The 18585-nt window shown below is 44.0% G+C and overlaps 1 protein-coding gene across 2 annotated transcripts in view; it reads left to right on the top strand.

Moving 5' to 3' along the window:
- The window catches only part of RABGAP1L (RAB GTPase activating protein 1 like), a 327249-nt gene that overhangs the window by 36091 nt on the left and 272573 nt on the right, over positions 1-18585 (top strand). For both annotated transcript variants that reach the window (XM_044301795.1, XM_044301797.1), the window contains exons 5-7: positions 151-325; positions 8935-9092; positions 17015-17125. In XM_044301795.1, the coding sequence (XP_044157730.1) occupies positions 151-325; positions 8935-9092; positions 17015-17125 (444 nt within the window). The remainder of the gene's footprint in view (positions 1-150; positions 326-8934; positions 9093-17014; positions 17126-18585) is intronic.

Below are 18585 nucleotides of genomic sequence, written 5' to 3'. Positions count from 1 at the left end.
TTGCACGCATGCATGTAATCAAGATATAATATAAAGAGAGTCCAGCAGCTGCACATCAGTGATCACATAAGGCTCCTATACAGGAAGGTTCTGGTGTGTAGATATTGACTATTTTTTTTTCCCCCTTTTTACTTTTTTTTATTGTTTTAGGATCATGGATCAGTCCACAAATGCAGAAATCGCCTCTTTCCCAATCTATAAAGTGCTTTTCTGTGTCCGAGGACATGATGGGACTTCGAAATGCGACTGTTTTGCATTCACATCACGGGATCTTGACACAGACGAGTTTCAAATCCATGTGTTCAGCTGTGAGATCAAAGAGGCGGTAAGCGCACTGATGCTGGAGTCTTGTAAAAGCCGCTCGTCCCTGTTTCCGAAATTGCTGTTTATAGGGTGTTCATTTGGGAATTGCAATTTTTTAATAGAGCGTGGCAGAAGAGGGCGTTATTAAAGCGAAAATCCGTAATTAAAGGGGACCTATACCTTTGCTGAAACCATGAAGCTTTTCAGTGCTCTGCCCCTTTGGGTATCATCGGCTCCAACATGCAGAGTACAGATCCGTAGAAAGTATATGGGATCTGTACTCTGCATGCTGAAAAAGGCGAAACCCAAAGGTCCAGAGAACCCTGAGATTGCTCTAACAAACGCTGCTGTACCTTCATGCTTTTAGCAAACCTATTGGTCCCCTTTAAAACATTTTGTTATTTACTTATACGGTTAATTCCTAAGCAAACGCCACTAGCTTTATCAATACCTTGTGCTACTTATTTTGTACTGATCCTGAGTTACAGCTTGTGTTTTGTCCCAGAGCTGTATTCGCAATTCTGCAGGATCCTGAGGTCAGATCGCCCAGCATTCCTCGTTGTCTCAGTATCTGCACAGGGATTAATCTGGTGGTTTGCATTCTCCAGTCTTTCCATTGTGCGCTGCAAAATATCCAGCTCAACTAAACTGTCAGGCTTGGAAGCTATTCCGAGTGACAACCAGCAGAACTATGAATACAGCTCTGTAACTCAAAAAGTTGCCTTTGCTAGGAATTCCACTCTTCACTCTGGGCCTTGTATTGCTGCAGATTATTCGTGTCAAATATAGTTCTGGGCAGGGTTGACTCGCATTTCTCACACCTGACTGTAGAGATGTCATGGGGAAGTGTCAGGTGATTTCAGTAATGTGACTGTGGTTTCCTGTATTTTTTAAAGAAGTGAAATAATCCCCAGATGACAGTCCAGAGTCCACCGCTGCTTCTGTTTCTCTTTTTATTTCATAGGCAATTTTTATTGCCCAGGCACAAAGGTGGCCTTTGTCATTGTTCCTTTAGCGTTCAATAAAATTCTGAATTTGTTTTCTAGCACGTTGTGCTTATAAGTCCTAATGTTAAAAATTCAAGAGGGTACTTCAGAAAAACCTTAGTTTCTGTTCACAGATATTGTTCAGAGCAAACTTCTCTTACTTTTGTTTATGATGCCAGGAAATAAAATCTTTAAATGTGTTTGAAACGCGGTGCATTTATACACGAGGCCATAATGCCGGTTGTGAAACTAGAACTGACAAATAGTGGCGGCGTTTCGCTTTGCTGCTACTCGGAGACCATCGATGATGTTATACTGTACCTAGACGTTTATAAAGATTCCCCTAAATATAAATATATATATATATATATATATATATATATATATATATACACACACTCACCTAAAGAATTATTAGGAACACCTGTTCTATTTCTCATTAATGCGATTTATCTAGTCAACCAATCACATGGCAGTTGCTTCAATGCATTTAGGGTTGTGGTCCTGGTCAAGACAATCTCCTGAACTCCAAACTGAATGTCAGAATGGGATAGAAAGGTGGGCTACAACAGCAGAAGACCCCACCGGGTACTTCTCATCTCCACTACAAATAGGAAAAAGAGGCTACAATTTGCACGACCTCACCAAAATTGGACTGTTGAAGACTGGAAAAATGTTGCCTGGTCTGATGAGTCTCGATTTCTGTTGAGACATTCAAATTGTAGAGTCCGAATTTGGCGTAAACAGAATGAGAACATGTATCCATCATGCCTTGTTACCACTGTGCAGGCTGGTGGTGGTGGTGTAATGGTGTGGGGCAAGCATGTCAAACTCAAAGGCTAACATGGGCCAAAAAAACAAAATGTAAGTTTATGTGGGCCGCATCAAAAAAAAAAAAAAACGGGAACGGGAAGCCGCAGGTGTCGTTATGACGTAATGATGCTCGCAAAAATATTGTGGTTACTAGGAAACCAGCTAAACCGCAAGACCAAGCCGACGTGGCAACTAGGTAATAAATCAACAAATATCAAAAAGTGAAAATGTATTCACGATAAAACCACCAAGGAGGAATGATTATTATATATATATACATACAAATATTAAACTTCACTATAAGACGCGCCTAGGTTTTTGAGGAGGAAAATAAGAAAAAAATATTTTTAACCAAAAGTTGTGCTTTTGGTGGGCTTTGAATTAATGGTGGTCTGTGCGTGACACTATTATGGGGGATCTGTGGATGGCACTGTTATGGGGGACCTGTGGATGGCACTGTTATGGGGGACCTGTGGATGGCACTGTTATGGGGGATCTGTGGATGGTACTGTTATGGGGGATCTGTGGATGGTACTGTTATGGGGGATCTGTGGGTGGCACTGTTTGGACTGGGGGACCTGTGGATGGCACTGTATGGGGGATCTGTGGATGGCACTGTTATGGGGGATCTGTGGATGGCACTGTTATGGGGGATCTGTGGATGGCACTGGTTATGGGGGATCTGTGGATGGCACTGTTATGGGGGATCTGTGGATGGCACTGTTATGGGGGATCTGTGATGGCACTGTTATGGGGGATCTGTGGATGGCACTGTTATGGGGGATCTGTGGATGGCACTGTTATGGGGGATCTGTGGATGGCACTGTTATGGGGGATCTGTGGATGGCACTGTTATGGGGATCTGTGGATGGCACTGTTATGGGGGATCTGTGGATGGCACTGTTATGGGGGATCTGTGGATGGCACTGTTATGGGGGATCTGTGGATGGCACTGTTATGGGGGATCTGTGGATGGCACTGTTATGGGGGATCTGTGGATGGCACTGTTATGGGGGATCTGTGGATGGCACTGTTATGGGGGATCTGTGGATGGCACTGTTATGGGGGATCTGTGGATGGCACTGTTATGGGGGATCTGTGGATGGCACTGTTATGGGGGATCTGTGGATGGCACTGTTATGGGGGATCTGTGGATGGCACTGTTATGGGGGATCTGTGGATGGCACTGTTATGGGGGATCTGTGGATGGCACTGTTATGGGGGATCCTGTGGATGGCACTGTTATGGGGGACCTGTGGATGGCACTGTTATGGGGGACTGTGGATGGCACTGTTATGGGGGACCTGTGGATGGCACTGTTATGGGGGACCTGTGGATGGCACTGTTATGGGGGACCTGTGGATGGCACTGTTATGGGGGGATATCTGTGGATGGCACTGTTATGGGGGATCTGTGGATGGCACTGTTATGGGTGGGATCTGTGGATGGCACTGCTATGGGGTGGGATATCTGTGGATGGCACTGCTATGGGGTGGGATATCTGTGGATGGAACTGTTATGGGGTGGGATATCTGTGGATGGTACTGTTATGGGGTGGGATATCTGTGGATGGTACTGTTATGGGGTGGGATATCTGTGGATGGTACTGTTATGGGGTGGGATATCTGTGGATGGTACTGCTATGGGGTGGGATATCTGTGGATGGCATTGTTATGAGGTGGGGGGATCTGTGGATGGAACTGTTATGGGGTGGGATATCTGTGGATGGTACTGCTATGGGTGGGATATCTGTGGATGGCATTGTTATGAGGTGGGGGGATCTGTGGATGGAACTGTTATGGGGGGGATCTGTGGATGACACTGCTATATGTCATCCACAGATCCCCCTCATAACAGTGTCCCCCAATACACCGGCCCTCTGCTCACCGAAGTATTTATAAACGTGAATCCTTATCCTGTTATTAAGTTGAACTAACGCTGCCCTCTCCCCTGTTCCCCTGTATCCCCACAGCACTTACGAACACGCTTCTATAGCAGGCAGAGCGGACGGCACCAGTAACGTCACTCACTGACGTCGCGCGTCTGCTCCGCCTGCTTCATTCATAAAGTGGGCGGAGCAGGCGCTCGACGTCAGTGAGTGACGTTACTGCTGCCGTCCGCTCTGCCTGCTATTAAAGCTTAAGTAAGGGGGACATGGGAACATGGGAGAGGGCAGCGTTAGTTCAACTTAATAACAGGATAAGGATTCACATTTATAAATACTTTGGTGAGCGGCGGGGCCCGGTGTAAGAGTACAGTGACTGCACCGGGCCCCGCCCCTAGTTACGGACTCCAGCCCCTCCTCTCTCCCGGCTCATACATAGCAGACTGCGATGCTGCATCTTTGCCGGGCCGCAAAGATATTCATTGCGGGCCGCATGCGGCCCGCGGGCCGCATGTTTGACACCCATGGTGTGGGGGATGTTTTCTGGGCACTCTTTAGGCCCCTTAGTGCCATCTGGCCATTGTTTAAATGCCACGGGCTACCTGAGCATTGTTTCTGACCATGTCCATCCCTTCATGACCACCATGTACCCATCCTCTGATGGCTACTTCCAGCAGGATAATGCACCATGTCACAAAGCTCAAATCATTTCAAATTGGTTTCTTGAACATGACAATGAGTTCACTGTACTAAAATGGCCCCACAGTCACCAGATCTCAACCCAATAGAGCATCTTTGGGATGTGGTGGAACGGGAGCTTCGTGCCCTGGATGTGCATCCCTCAAATCTCCATCAACTGCAAGATGCTATCCTATCAATATGGGCCAACATTTCTAAAGAATGCTATCAGCACCTTGTTGAATCAATGCCACGTAGAATTAAGGCAGTTCTGAAGGCAAAAGGGGGTCCAACACCGTATTAGTATGGTGTTCCTAATAATTCTTTAGGTGAGCGTGTATTAAATGATTTTATTGTTTCACTAGCAAAAGTTCAGGTTTTTCTATAGGACTTTTCCCTGCAGAACATACAGAATCCGTTCCAGGTCAGGACACATGCATACAAACATATTCCATATTTTTTTGCGGACCGCAAAATACATACTGTCGTGTGCATGGGCCGAACGTATGCGGTCTAGGGAATCTCACTGTGCTGCAGTGAGCACGGTACTGGCAGAGGCACATATAGCTCCTCCTGCCTGTGCCCGCTCTGCTGAAACCTGCATAGCACATTAGTGAAGTATACTCTGCACCGGTGTGCTATGCCAGGCTTTAGCAGAGCTAGGTCAGGCAAGAGATTTCTACAGCACATCAGTGCTCCGGCCTGCCCTCGCTCCACTGAAAGCTCTGCATTGCACTTTGGTGGATACCCTGCTGCTATGCCAGGCTTTAGCCAAGCAAGGACAGGCAGGAGCAGCAAAGTGCTGCGCAGATCTCCTGCCTGTCCTTGATACGCTAAAGCCTGGCATGACACATTGTTGATATGCAGAGGTTTCAGCAGAGTGGGCACAGGCAGGAGCAGCTATATGTGCTCCTACCAGTACAGTGCTCACTGCAGCGCCTATTGTACAAGTCGGAATCCCTACACCGCATATATGGCTATGGTGTACGGATTCTTTATGAGCTGCAGTAAAAAGAGCTATAGAAAGGCCCAAACTAAAAAGGGTTTTCAGAGATTTTTATACTGATAACCTATCCTCAGGGTAGGTCAACAGTATCTGATCTATGAGGGTCTGACACCCGGGACCCCCGCTGATCAGCTTGTATAGTGTCTGTGCTTGGTATTGCAGCTTAGCCTCATTTATTTAGGGCTCAGCTGCTCCTAGGCCAGGGATCAGCAACCTTTGGCACTCCGGCTGCTGTGAAACTACAACTCCCAGCATGCAAACATGCTCGGCTGCTCTGAAAACTCCTATGGATGTGAATAAAGCAATTTTGGGAGTTGTAGTTTCTGAACAGCTGGAGTGCCGGCGGTTGCAGATCCCTGTCCTAGACCATGTGAACGATGTCACAGGCCTCACAGGAGCCTCTCAATCAGCTGATCGGCAGGGGTCCCCGTTGTTGGATTCCTACCAATCAGATAATGATGACCTATCCTCAGGATATAAAAAATCTCGGAAAACCCGAATATGAATATGGTTGGCTGAACGGTGACGGGATCACCACTGTGCAGGTGAAAACAGCAAAGAGGCCGCAGCGCAATAGATTCTCTCGGTATCCGCCGGGGTTGCAGAGGTCAGACCCCCACCTGTCACAGGAGATATCGTAGTGATATGCTGTCACTCTATGAGATGGCAAATAGTGGCAAAAAGAAGAGAAAGGCGCTCATAGGGTAAATAAATTAGATAATGTTGCCTTCACACAGGAGAGGTGGCTTTGCTCACCTATTTCGGTTGCATCAGATTGGGTGCAACCACAATGAAGGCCTGGATGAAGATAATCGTCAACAATGGGTCTGAGAGGTTGCTATGAACTTCTCATCTTCGTTAGTTGTATGTGAGGCTGTGTATATAATCTTATTATATAGCGATCGGTTGGGTTGTGACTGGTAAGAGTCTATCTTTGCAATTTCTGTGCAGCTGCCTATATGACACTGTGTGTCTGCTTTGAGATGAATTTCCTGACAATAGCTCCACTGATGGTCCTCCCGTTATGTCGTGTCCAGTGCTGTATGATGAAGAATGGCTTATTGTGTCCATCAGTCTTAAACTGAAACCGCAACACAAGAGAGAGCATTCTCCCATGGGAACATCTCCAGTTTAGACAATCGCTTCTTTTTTAAGCAGTTATGTGTTATTTCTGATCAGTGCTTGTATGTATCTTAAAAAGGACCTGTCACCACTCCTACCATTTTGCTTCTGCATAGTGTGTGGAATTCCTTCACCTAGCTGGTGGTGCCTCTAAATCTGACATAAATTACATCAGAGCATTTGTCCTGTTTCTACCATATCCTACAATTTTGCTTCTGCATAGTGTGTGGAAGTCCTTCACCTAGCTGGTGGTGCCTCTAAATCTGACATAAATTACATCAGAGCATTTGTCCTGTTTCTACCATATCCTACCATTTTGCTTCTGCATAGTGTGTGGAATTCCTTCACCTAGCTGATGATGGTGCCTCCAAATCTGACATAAATTACATCAGAGCACTTGTCCTGTTTCGTAGGCGTCTCTTTGCTCTCCCCTCCCTGCAGTGTTGCTGTGTCTGTTCTTTCTTGTATTGAAGTGAATGGGGTTGAGCTGCAATACCAAGCACGGCTGCTATTCTATGTTTGGCGCTGTGTCCTGGTGAACTCAGTTGCTCCCTGGAACAACTGATCGGCGGGGGCGCTGGGACTCAGACCCCCGTTGATGTTATAATGATGACCTGTCCCGAGGTCATCATTTTCATTTCCTGGATCCTGGATAACCACTTTAATTAATGCTGAGAGCACCAGATCATTATGCACCCGACCAGAAGCAGTGAGGAGGTAGTTTCCCTGTAGGGTCTATGGCCAGTCTTCCCCTGCTATAGCATGACCAGAATTTGCTTAGGAGCTGTAATCACGAATGTTTTTTTTCTGCTTTGATACGGAGTCAGTGTAGGGAAGGGAAGTGACAACAGCTCAGAGCCCTACAAACATGGGCCATAAAGCCGTTCTCACATTTTCAATATAGGCGTTTCTTTTCTTCTTAATTTTAGGAAGTAAGCAATATTGATTTTTTTAAATGAGATTTGATGAGAAAAATATTGTCCAACCCCTTGCGTGTCCTGACACTGCAGACCATGAGCATATAATCCATGATATCATCAGACTGTGTTGGCAATCTGGGATGCACCCTATTTACAAGTGGAATGGTCCACTGCTATTAATTTCCAGGAGGAATAAGGCTTCGTTCACATCACTGCTAGGCTGTCCGTTATATTTGTAATCCGTTCAAAATAACGGAAAGTAAATAAATAGCGAAAAGCCAACAGACACTAACGGAAAGCATATACTTTTTACTGGACTGACGAAACGGATCCGTTTAAAAAACGGACACAATGCATCCGCTCGCTTTCCGTTATGTTCCGTTATTCATTGTTTTTAAATGGATCAGTTTTTTTTTTTTTTTTTTTATTTCATTTGAGCATGCTCAGAAAAAATAAACGGAACAGAAAAACAGATTGCATAACGGATCACATACAAAGCAATCCGTTACAATCTGTCCTTCAGTGACTTTAATGCAAAACAAAACGGATCCGTCACAAATACGTTATTTTAGACGGGAGCAAAAGTCCTGCATGTAGGATTTTCTATTTTATTTTTGTCTAAAATAACATGAAGCTGACGGAAAATGAGCCAAACGGAGTGTAACTGACACTTTATCACCTCCATAGAAGTGAATGGGATTTACAACGGATCCGTTTATTTGCGTTTTATTCATCCTCTGAACGGATGAATAGAACTGAAATCCAGACGGTGATGTGAACAAGCCCTAAGCTCCATTCACATGTCTGTAATAATGGGTCCGTATCCGTTCCACAAATTGCTGAACGGGTGCGGACCCATTCATTCTGTATGGGGCAGGAATGGATGCGACAGCACACAGTGTGTTGTCCGTATCCGCATTTCTGGAGCGCGCCGCCGATCTTCCAGTCCGCGGCTACGGAAAAAAATAGAACATGTCCTATTATTGTCTGGACAAGAATAGGCATTTCTATGGGGGTGCCAGCCGGGTATATTGCGGATCCGCTATGCACTACGGACGTGTGAATGGACCCGAATAGAGGGACAACACCGCACATAGTTTCCCCAGAGTTGTTATTTTATAGACAGTGCAACTAGTTACTGATATAGTGATGTCAGGAGAGTCCATTTACAAGGGAAATGTACAGTTTTGGTCATTGACAACATTTCTGTTTTCCCCGTAGGTAAGCAGGATCCTGTACAGCTTCAATACGGCTTTCAAGCGCTCATCAAAGCAAACTGCAGATGTGAAGGATTCCTCCCTGCCAACGCCAGATAGTGATGTCTTCACGTTCACGGTGTCCCTTGAGGTAAAAGAGGATGACGGAAAAGGGAATTTCAGGTACTCACCGCTCATGTGTTTTATTTTGTCGGTACAAGATTCCCTTCAGGCGGTCTGGCACTTTCAAGAAAGGGACGTATGGTGTGTGCAGTGGAGATGTCATGTCACCCGCAGCCAACGGAGGGATTTCCTCTCTATCAGTGGCAGATTAAATTACAATCAGATAAGTGCCGCTGTCGTGTAGACTTTCCTCAGATCCTCAATGTGAGACATCAGATGGGACTGCGCTAAAGAGGTTATGCCATGGTTGATGTAACAAAAATGAAAATTGGACATCAGCTAGTACATGACGGCGTCTTTCTAACAAAACTAGAACCAGCCCTGTACCTCACGTTGAACCAGAGATCTTCCCATTCATTGGGTGTGTCCTTTCTGCTGTAGCTTTTTCCTTGTAACTGCCACAGCTTCTAACAGTAGATGTGGCTGGTGACAGTTGAAGATTTAAAATGAGAGCGGGCGACCACCTCAGGTGGTCAAGAAATAAGGAAAAGAACAAACAGCAGGTGGCACTTTACAGATACATTTTTACTGAATAACTCAGTAGCTATACAAAATTTTTAAAGGGGTTTTCCGGGATTTTACTATCCTCCTGGATAGGTCCTCAGTATCTGATTGGTGGAGTTCCGACCCTCACCGATCAGCGGTTTCAGAGGGCACTGGCGCTCCTGGGAGAGCCACGGCCTTCTCTGCGCTTACCAAGCACAGCGCCTTGCATTGTATAGTGGCTGTGGTTGAAATATAAGAAAAAAAGGGATTTAAGCTCACCCACCGTCCTCCTTCTCCGTGCGCAGATCCTGGACCAGGAATCAATCAAAACAGTAGAAAAAATCCAGCAGCAGGCTCGGGATAAAATCTAATTTCTTTATTATAAAATCCATAGGCTGACCAGACAGGCAAGGTCTACGCGTTTCTACCATGTGGTTATGATTAAGACGTACAGTCGAAACGCATAGACCTTGCCTGTCTGGTCAGCCTATGGATTTTATAATAAAGAAATTGGATTTTATCCCGAGCCTGCTGCTAGTGGCTGTGCTTGGTATCGCCCTCAGCCCCATTGAAGTAAATGGCACTGAGCTGCAATACCAAGCACAGCCACTATACAATGTACGGCGCTGTGCTTGGTAAGCTGCGAGAAGGCCATGGCGCTCACAGGAGCGCCGCTGCCCTCTGAAACAGCTGATCGGTGGGGGTTCCGGGTGTCAGACCCCACCAATCAGATACTGATTACCTACCCTGAGGATAGGTCATCAGTAGTAAAATCCCGGAAAACACTTTTATGATATGCATTTCCAAAAGTATTCAGATTCATGTGCTGGTTTAAAAAATATAGAATATTTTTCGCTGCACAACCCCCAATGTTCATGCATTGATTCACACCAGTTAATAACAAAAAGTGTACGTTTGATGTAGGCAATCCATTCCTGTGTGCAGAGGTAGAGTAAGTGCATACTGGACCCAAAATCACGACTGATGAGGATTGCTGTGGATCGGGACTGCATGACTCCAGTATCCTTCAAAGGAGAACCCATTGTAGCTGAGCAGGACATGTATTCCAAATAAGCTTAAAGGGGCTCTGCAGTTTTTTTTAAACTGATGATCTATCCTCTGGATAGATGGTCAGCATCTGATTGGCGGGGGTCTGACACCCGGGACTCCGCCGATCAGCTGTTTGAGAAGGCCCCCCGCCGATCAGATGCTGATGATCTATCCAGAGGTAAGATCATCAGTTTAAAAAAACTGCAGAACCCCTTTAAAGGGAATGTGTGACCACCCTAGACCGTTTTTTACTGTCCGTACAGCACTGTAGTTCTGCTTTAGCCCTTTTTCAATAACTCCCAGACTGGGGGAAGAGCCTGGTGCTCTGGAAACGTTATATAGATGATGTGATTTTCATTTGGTGAGATACAGAGCAGAATTTACATACATTCATACAAGATGTAAGTATTAATCAAATGAATTTGAGTTTTACTACCAATATTAGCAAAGAAAAGGTGGATTTCTTGGATATCACAATTAAAAAAAAACAAGATAAAGGTTTAATATGTAAAACATATCAAAAATCTGTTAATGAAAATAGTTATATACTTTTTTCAAGTTGCATCTACCAAGATTGCTGATAAACATACCTACTAGCCAACTTAGGAGACTAAAAAGGAATTGCACCACAAATGATCAATTGGAGTGGAAAGATTGTTTTTTAAAGAGAATATAATTGAAAAAAAGAATGATAAAAAAGAATGATGATACCCTACGCATACCCTTTCAATAGTCATTATAAAGGAATAGAAAAAATAATAATAAACATTGGTATTATATTTTAGAAGAATAACTAATAGGTCCTATACTAACACCAATTCCAAAAATTACATATACAAAAGCACCCAATTTGGGCTAAATTGCCTCTTCATATAAAAATAAGGTAAAAATCAAGACACACAATTGGTTACAATTAAATGTTTTATTTTTTTAGATGTGGAACATGCAATAATTGTAGAATTACTAAATTCCCAAAGAAAATTACTGAGGTTCATTCCACAAAAAACTCTTTTACGTTTGGTGATAAATGGCACTTTGATATGCTATTCGAAGGATGTGATATATATTATACAATGCCCATGCAATAAACAATACATTTGTAGAACCAAACGTACCTTGAAAAAAGAATATCAGAACAAATTAATAATATTAAAAATGGTTTAGAACAGCATTTATTATCCAAACATTACAAGGAGTTTCATAATAAAGATCCATCAACCTTTGCAGCAATAGAAAAAGTGAGGAAACAATGGAGGGGCGGAGAGCATATAGCATCCACGTCAAGAAGGGAATCGAGAAATTTTGAGTTTGATACCCTGATTCCAAACGGCTTGAACGCAGAAATTTAAATTTTGGGATTTTTGCAGAAACAGGATGGGTGCCCTTCATGAACGTGACATCAGGGTCAGGCTGTTCACCAGCACCCCGATCTCGCCTACGTGGGAGGCCTCCATCCCTTGTCCTCATTAGAAGTGCCCTTATTTGCAAAACATAAAATGATTTACAGGTCCAGGTGTGATGATGTTTTCACTGCCTGGCCCTGTTGATCAAAGTGGAGTGGACACTGCAGTTGCAAAGAGAGCTGATCTATGCAACTTAGACTCTAGGAGCAACGGGGGCGTTGCCGTTACACCTAGAGGTTCTGCACTCTCTGCAGCTTCTGCTCTTTCTCCACTTTGATAGGGGCAGGCAGTGAAAATGTCATCACACCTGGCCCTGTCAATCAAAGTGCAGAGGGCGCAGCAGTAGAGAGCAGTTGCAGCAAGAGAGAGAGCAGAGCCTCTAGGTGTAATGGCAACGCCCCCGTTGCTCCTAGAGGCTCATTTGCATATATTAAAACATAATTTTCTCAGTAATGCGGGCACATATGAACATGGGACCAACACAGATGCCTTCAGCTGCCAAGTGCACATGTAACAGGTCAGCCAGTGTCATAGGTACAAAACTGCTGACAGGCGTCCTTTAAAGAAATTTTTTGATTTTTTTTCATTCTACTCATCATATTTTCAATTGGTATTTATTAATATTTTTCATGGTTTTTCTGTACAGCAGTCTGTCTCTCCTCACTGCTTGCTGTCGACATTGCAGTGGCGAGCAGTGTAATTCTAGCTGCGTTCCCTTCTTACGGCTGATCGGCGGGGGGTGGTGGCTGTCGGAACCCCGCTGATCTGCAATTGATGACCTATCCTAAAGATAGGTCATCAGTATAGGAAAAGCGGAGAACCCCTTTAAACCAGGAAATCTTCCTGGCTCACCACAATTCCCATTCGTACTGTAACTTGTCATACTTTGCCATTACTAGTTGGTTTCTTCTATCTTAAAACAAGCTTGAAAAGCTATTTTGCAAAAAATAAATTGAGCCAGTGGGATCTTTTTATAATTATGGCTTCCCGAAGCCTTGTCTGTTTGACATGTTAATATCAAGTCACAGATTGCAATGGCTGTCATTACGGCATTCACAAGCCTGGGTGGAAAATTGCCCAAATGGCTTTCAAATAAAAATGTTGTGAAAAGCTTTAAAAATAGATTATTCAGAGAAGATCTTTTATTCCGCGGTTATTTGTGTCTTAAGGATAAGCAGCTGTAGTCTCCTCACAACATGTTTCCTTGTTTCGGCAATTCACTGTCAAATTGCACTTCAATACAGGAATCTCGGAACGAGCTCAGACAAAAAGGTTTTATAAGAGCACATCTTGTACTGCTGAGAAATTATTAGACAGTAGCTGAGCGATTAGGGTGACATCTGCCTGCTCTCCATATCAATGCGTAGGCCACTTCTTAAAGGAACAAGAGGTGGGGATAAAAATGAATCTGGTTACATTCGCAAGTGGAAAAACATGCAAAGCCTTTGCAATTGTCTTAAAGGGGTCGTCTCACTTCAGCAAACGGCATTTATCATGTAGAGGAAGTTAATACAAGGCACTGACTAATGTATTGTGATTGTCCATATTGCCTCCTTTGCTGGCTGGATTTATTTTTCCATCATGTTATACGCTGTTCGTGTCCAGGGGTTACGACCACCCTGCAATCCAGGACAGGTGGTCGTGCATGCACACTATAGGAAAAGTCACAGGCCTATGCGTGCTCCCTCAGAGAGGCTGGTGCTTTTTCCGATAGTGTGCAAGCATGACCACTGCTGCTGGACGAGCAGCCTGTAATGTGATGGATAAGTTAATGAAGCCAGCAAAGGGCAATCACAATACATTAGTAAGTGCCTTGTGTTAAAAAGGGGTTGTCCAAGTTATTTGTATTGATGACCTATCCTCAGGATAGGTAAGTATAAAGGTAAGGCAGGAACACCCACTAATGGTGCTATAACATTTATTAAAATGTTAAAATGTATATCATTTATTTAAAGTATAATGCACTCCTCCTTTCTAGTCAAATACATGCTGGGTACATATAGATTAAAAACACAAAATAAAATAAGTATATAATAAAAACCTAGATGCCGAAATCCCCCCCAAAGACAAAAAGGCAAAGGCTTAAAGGGGTTCTGCAGTTTTTTAAACTAAGGATGTATCCTCTGGATAGATCATCAGCAATCTGATCGGCAGGGGTCTGACACCCGGGACCCCGGCCGATCAGCTGTTTGAGAAGGCAGCGGCGCTGGCATTAGCGCCGCGGACTTCTCGCTGTTTACCGCAGGCCCAGTGACGTCACGACTAGTATCACTGGCCTGGGAGCAGCTAAGCTCCATTCAAGTGAACAGAGCTTAGTCCCGCCTGAGGCCAGTGATACTAGTCGTGACGTCACTGGGCCTGCGGTAAACAGCGAGAAGTCCGCTGGCGCTACTGCCAGCGCCGCTGCCTTCTCAAACAGCTGATCGGCCGGGGTCCCTGGTGTCGGACCCCCGCCGATCAGATGCTGATGATCTATCCAGAGGATAGATCCTCAGTTTAAAAAAACTGCAGAACCCCTTAAATTAATGCACAATGGAGCACTTTCTATAATGATTATATGTATTGTGTATGAGAACCGGCAAGAGTTAATATATATGGCCAACTCGCATATACTTCACATATATATCACTATTTGGTTGGATTAAGCAATAAAATCCTTTTTACTTAACATATACTTATAGTGTAAATGCTGTACTATATATACATCCCCTATTAATCCAAAATGATATCGAAGTTTACTATAGTTTGTTCTGTGGTTACGATATAGATGTAGTCAAAGTCCACATATATGTTAATCTTTTTGTATATGTTTATAATATCAATCCAACAGAATATATATGAGGGATATGATATCCAATATATCTGTAAGAAAGTATGACATCCAGCAGGATCGATGTAGATGAAGACACGTTGCACAATAAGTATTTAATGCCAAACTAACATTCCAGGCAGTGCTGTTCAATATAATCGTTCCACTTAGTGGCGCAGTTCCCTGCCTTTAGGTATCATTCCTGAGGACATTATAATGTTTGCCTCGTATGAAGACTCTTACCCCACTCCTATATGTAGTCTCTCCTTGTCTGGGGCAGACGCCAGGAAGCCGTGTATGTTGCGGCACTCGTTCCTGTGTCTCCGCGTGCTGTTTGAAGCGGTCACGTGACCAAACCACGTGATCGCAAGGGGACTCGGGTGATCAAAGTTCCGTGCTCATACCTCGGTGCACAGAGGTTGAGCTGTATATATATAGCGCTGTTATCTTGGGGTACCTTTTACTTCGCTTGGTCCGGACCAGAAGATCTTTAGTTAGATGACACAGGATAACTCCACAACGCGTTTCGGAGCCTCTTGCTCCTTCATCAGTGGCTGATGGCCAGTGGCCACTGATGAAGGAGCAAGAGGCTCCGAAACACGTCTTGCCAGTTCTCATACACGATACATATAATCAATATAGGAAGTGCTCCATTGTGCATTAATTAAGCCTTTGCCTTTTTGTCTTTGGGGGGATTTCGTTATCCATGTTTTTATTATATACTTATGTATTTTGTGTTTTTAATCTATATATAACCAGCATGTATTTGACTCGAAAGGAGGAGTGCATTATGCTTTAAATTAATTTTATCTCCTATAGCACCAGTAGTGGGTGTTCCTGCCTTACCTTTATACTTACCTTGTTTTTTCTATGCTTGGATTCTGGGTGATCCAAAAACGCAGAGAACCCCCTCATCCAATATTTCCATTAATTTATCCTCAGGATAGGTCATCAATATCAGATAGGCGGGGGTCCGACACCCCCGCGATCAGCTAGTTGAAGACAATGCGTGCGTCCGTTCGAGCGCTACCTTCTTTGTTTACCTGCTCGCCATCGCAACAGCTGCATTGAGCAGGTGTAATTACAAGAAGCCGTCCCCTCCAAGAGTATACTTAGTACAGAGCCGTCCCACTCAAGTGACTGGGACGGCTTCTTGTAATTACAATTGCTCGCTGCAGCTGTTGCGACGGCGAGCAGGTAAACAAGAGAAGGCTATGCTGGCACGGAACGCGGCCTTTTCTTCAACTAGCTGATCAGCCGGGTTGCCTGTTGTCGGACCTCCGCCGATCTGAAATTGATGACCTATCCTGAGGATAGGTCAATAAAAGTAACTTGGAGAACCCCTTTAACTTCATCTACATGATAAATGCCATTTGCTGAAGTAAGACAACCCCTTTTAAAGTGAATGTGTCATCAGAAATTGACCCATCGTCTAAATATGTTTTTATGTTAATCATATTTTTAAAGAATTTTGGTGGTGATATTTTTAATTTTCCATGTCAATATCTATTTAAAAATCTAAAATCCTGCATTTTTGGCACTAGCCACTAAGCCTAATAAGAAGTGCCACTTCTTGGTACAGATCATTTTACTGCTGATATCACCGCTATATAGATTACACAGGATCCACCAGGATTCACGATGGGTGATATCACAACTTATCTACTCCCTCTTGACCACCGCACAGGTCACAGACCACGTCTAGTAAAATCTCCCATAGAAGTCAGAGGTCCCCTCCTATACATTGTGTCTATGGTCCATGTGGCTGCCGTAAAGCATATCTCTAAATGCTGTAAATGACAGCTGAGGCAAGATGGCTGCCCCCATAATTATAATTAGAAAATGGGGAAAAAAAATCTACAGTCAGAAAATAAAAACAGATTACAAAAAAGGATATGTGTCCCTATTAGGTTTTAACTGGCAGAAAATAATTTTGGTGTCACATTCCCTTTAAAGGAGCAGTTCTAGGAGCTGCTTCTAGAAGATCTACAGGGGTTATCTTATGATTAAAGGGGTTGTCTAAGTTCCTCATATTGATGGCCTATTCTCAGGTCAAAATGCAGACATGGGTGATCTAATGGTGGTAGAGGATGGACATCATGAATGAATATTCGAGTTGGAAAGAATCGGGCTTGTTGTATGCTATAACATAAATTGTTCTTTGTCTTTAACAGCCCAGTGCCAAAAGATCGCGATAAACTGTTCTTCAAACTGAAGCAAGGCCTGGAGAAGAAAGTTGTGATAACGATCCAGCAGGTGTCAAACAAGGAGCTAGTTGTGGAACGGTGAGTCCAATGGAGACAACCTAGACTACCGCACACAAAATAGATAACGTCCATGTTGCATCCGTTTTTTTGCAGACCTGTAAACTTCAATGGGTCCATGGTCTGCGTTTTGCAGCCCAGTATAGGATGATCCGTGTGCTGTGCTTTCCACATCCACATGTCCATTCCGCAAAATATAGAACACGTCCTGTTCTTGACCCTGAAATGTGGACCACTGACCTATTGAAGTCAATGGGTCCGCAAAAAAATAAAAAATAAATAAAGCTGCAACACTTGGGATCATCAGGTTTATGGCACATTAAAGGGGTTGTCTGAGATTTTTTAGCTGATGACCTATCCTTTGACTAGATCATCAGTATCTGATCAGTGAGGGTCGGACACCCAGGACCTCTGCCGATCAGCTCTTTGAGAAGACACCGGCGCCTTCTCTCAGCTCACCAAACACAACACTATACATTGTATAACGGCTGTGCTTGGCATCGCTCTCAGCCCTATTCACTTCAATGAGGCTGAACTGCTCCTAGGCCATGTGACCGATGAACATACCATCACATGGCTTAGGATAAGCTGCAAGATGGCCGTGGTACTACTGAGAGTGTTGCTGCCTTCTCAAACAGCTGATCATTGGGGGTCCTGGGTGTCTGATCCCCACCGGTTAGATACTGATGACCTATCCGAGGATAGGTTATCAGTTAAATCTCGGACAACCCCTTTAGTATTCACATATAGTACAGCTATGGAGCCATAGCTCTCTATATTTATTTTTACTTATTAAGGATAAAGGGGGTCATTTACAAACAGTCACTTCTTGGCGTATATCTGTTGCAAATTGCGACTTTTCCATGCTCATGCCAGGTCTAAAAAAGAAGGCATGGTGGGGAAGGGGCAGGCTCATCTCACTGATCATTTTCTACACCTGTTATAGGCATAGAAAATGGTCTAAATGTACGCCAGCAAAGGGAGCTTGCGTAGATTTAGAAGCGACGGTGGATACGCCGGAGTTATGTAGAGGCCGGTGGCTCTATATAAATTCAGCGCATGCACCGCCAGCTGAAGGGGTCTTAAGACTGGCATCTAAAGCTCCGACCTTAATAAATGACTCCCAAAGTATATTATGGAGTAAGGGCAGGTTTCATGGTTCTGAGAGCATCATTTACTATTTTTAGAAAGGTGCTTTCACACGTTGGTTTTTAGTGCCATTTTTCTGCACTTTTGCTTTTTTCTTGCAGCGTTTTTTGCAGCTTTGTCTTCTGATGCTTTTATTTTGTTGTTTTTTTTATTTTTTGTTGAGATGTTTCTTTTATCTTACTGATATAGTGCCAACATATTCTACAATGCTTCACAGACATTATTGACACTTGCCGACCTTAGTGGAGCTCACAATCTGTGCCTTTAGCGTTTGGGAGGAAAGTGGAGTACGCAGAGGAAAGCAACATAACCACTGAGAGAACATACAAGCT

This window comes from Bufo gargarizans, chromosome 7 (genome assembly GCF_014858855.1).
Source record: "Bufo gargarizans isolate SCDJY-AF-19 chromosome 7, ASM1485885v1, whole genome shotgun sequence".
Classification (NCBI taxonomy): domain Eukaryota; kingdom Metazoa; phylum Chordata; class Amphibia; order Anura; family Bufonidae; genus Bufo; species Bufo gargarizans.
This window is presented reverse-complemented; position numbering and strand designations above follow the sequence as displayed.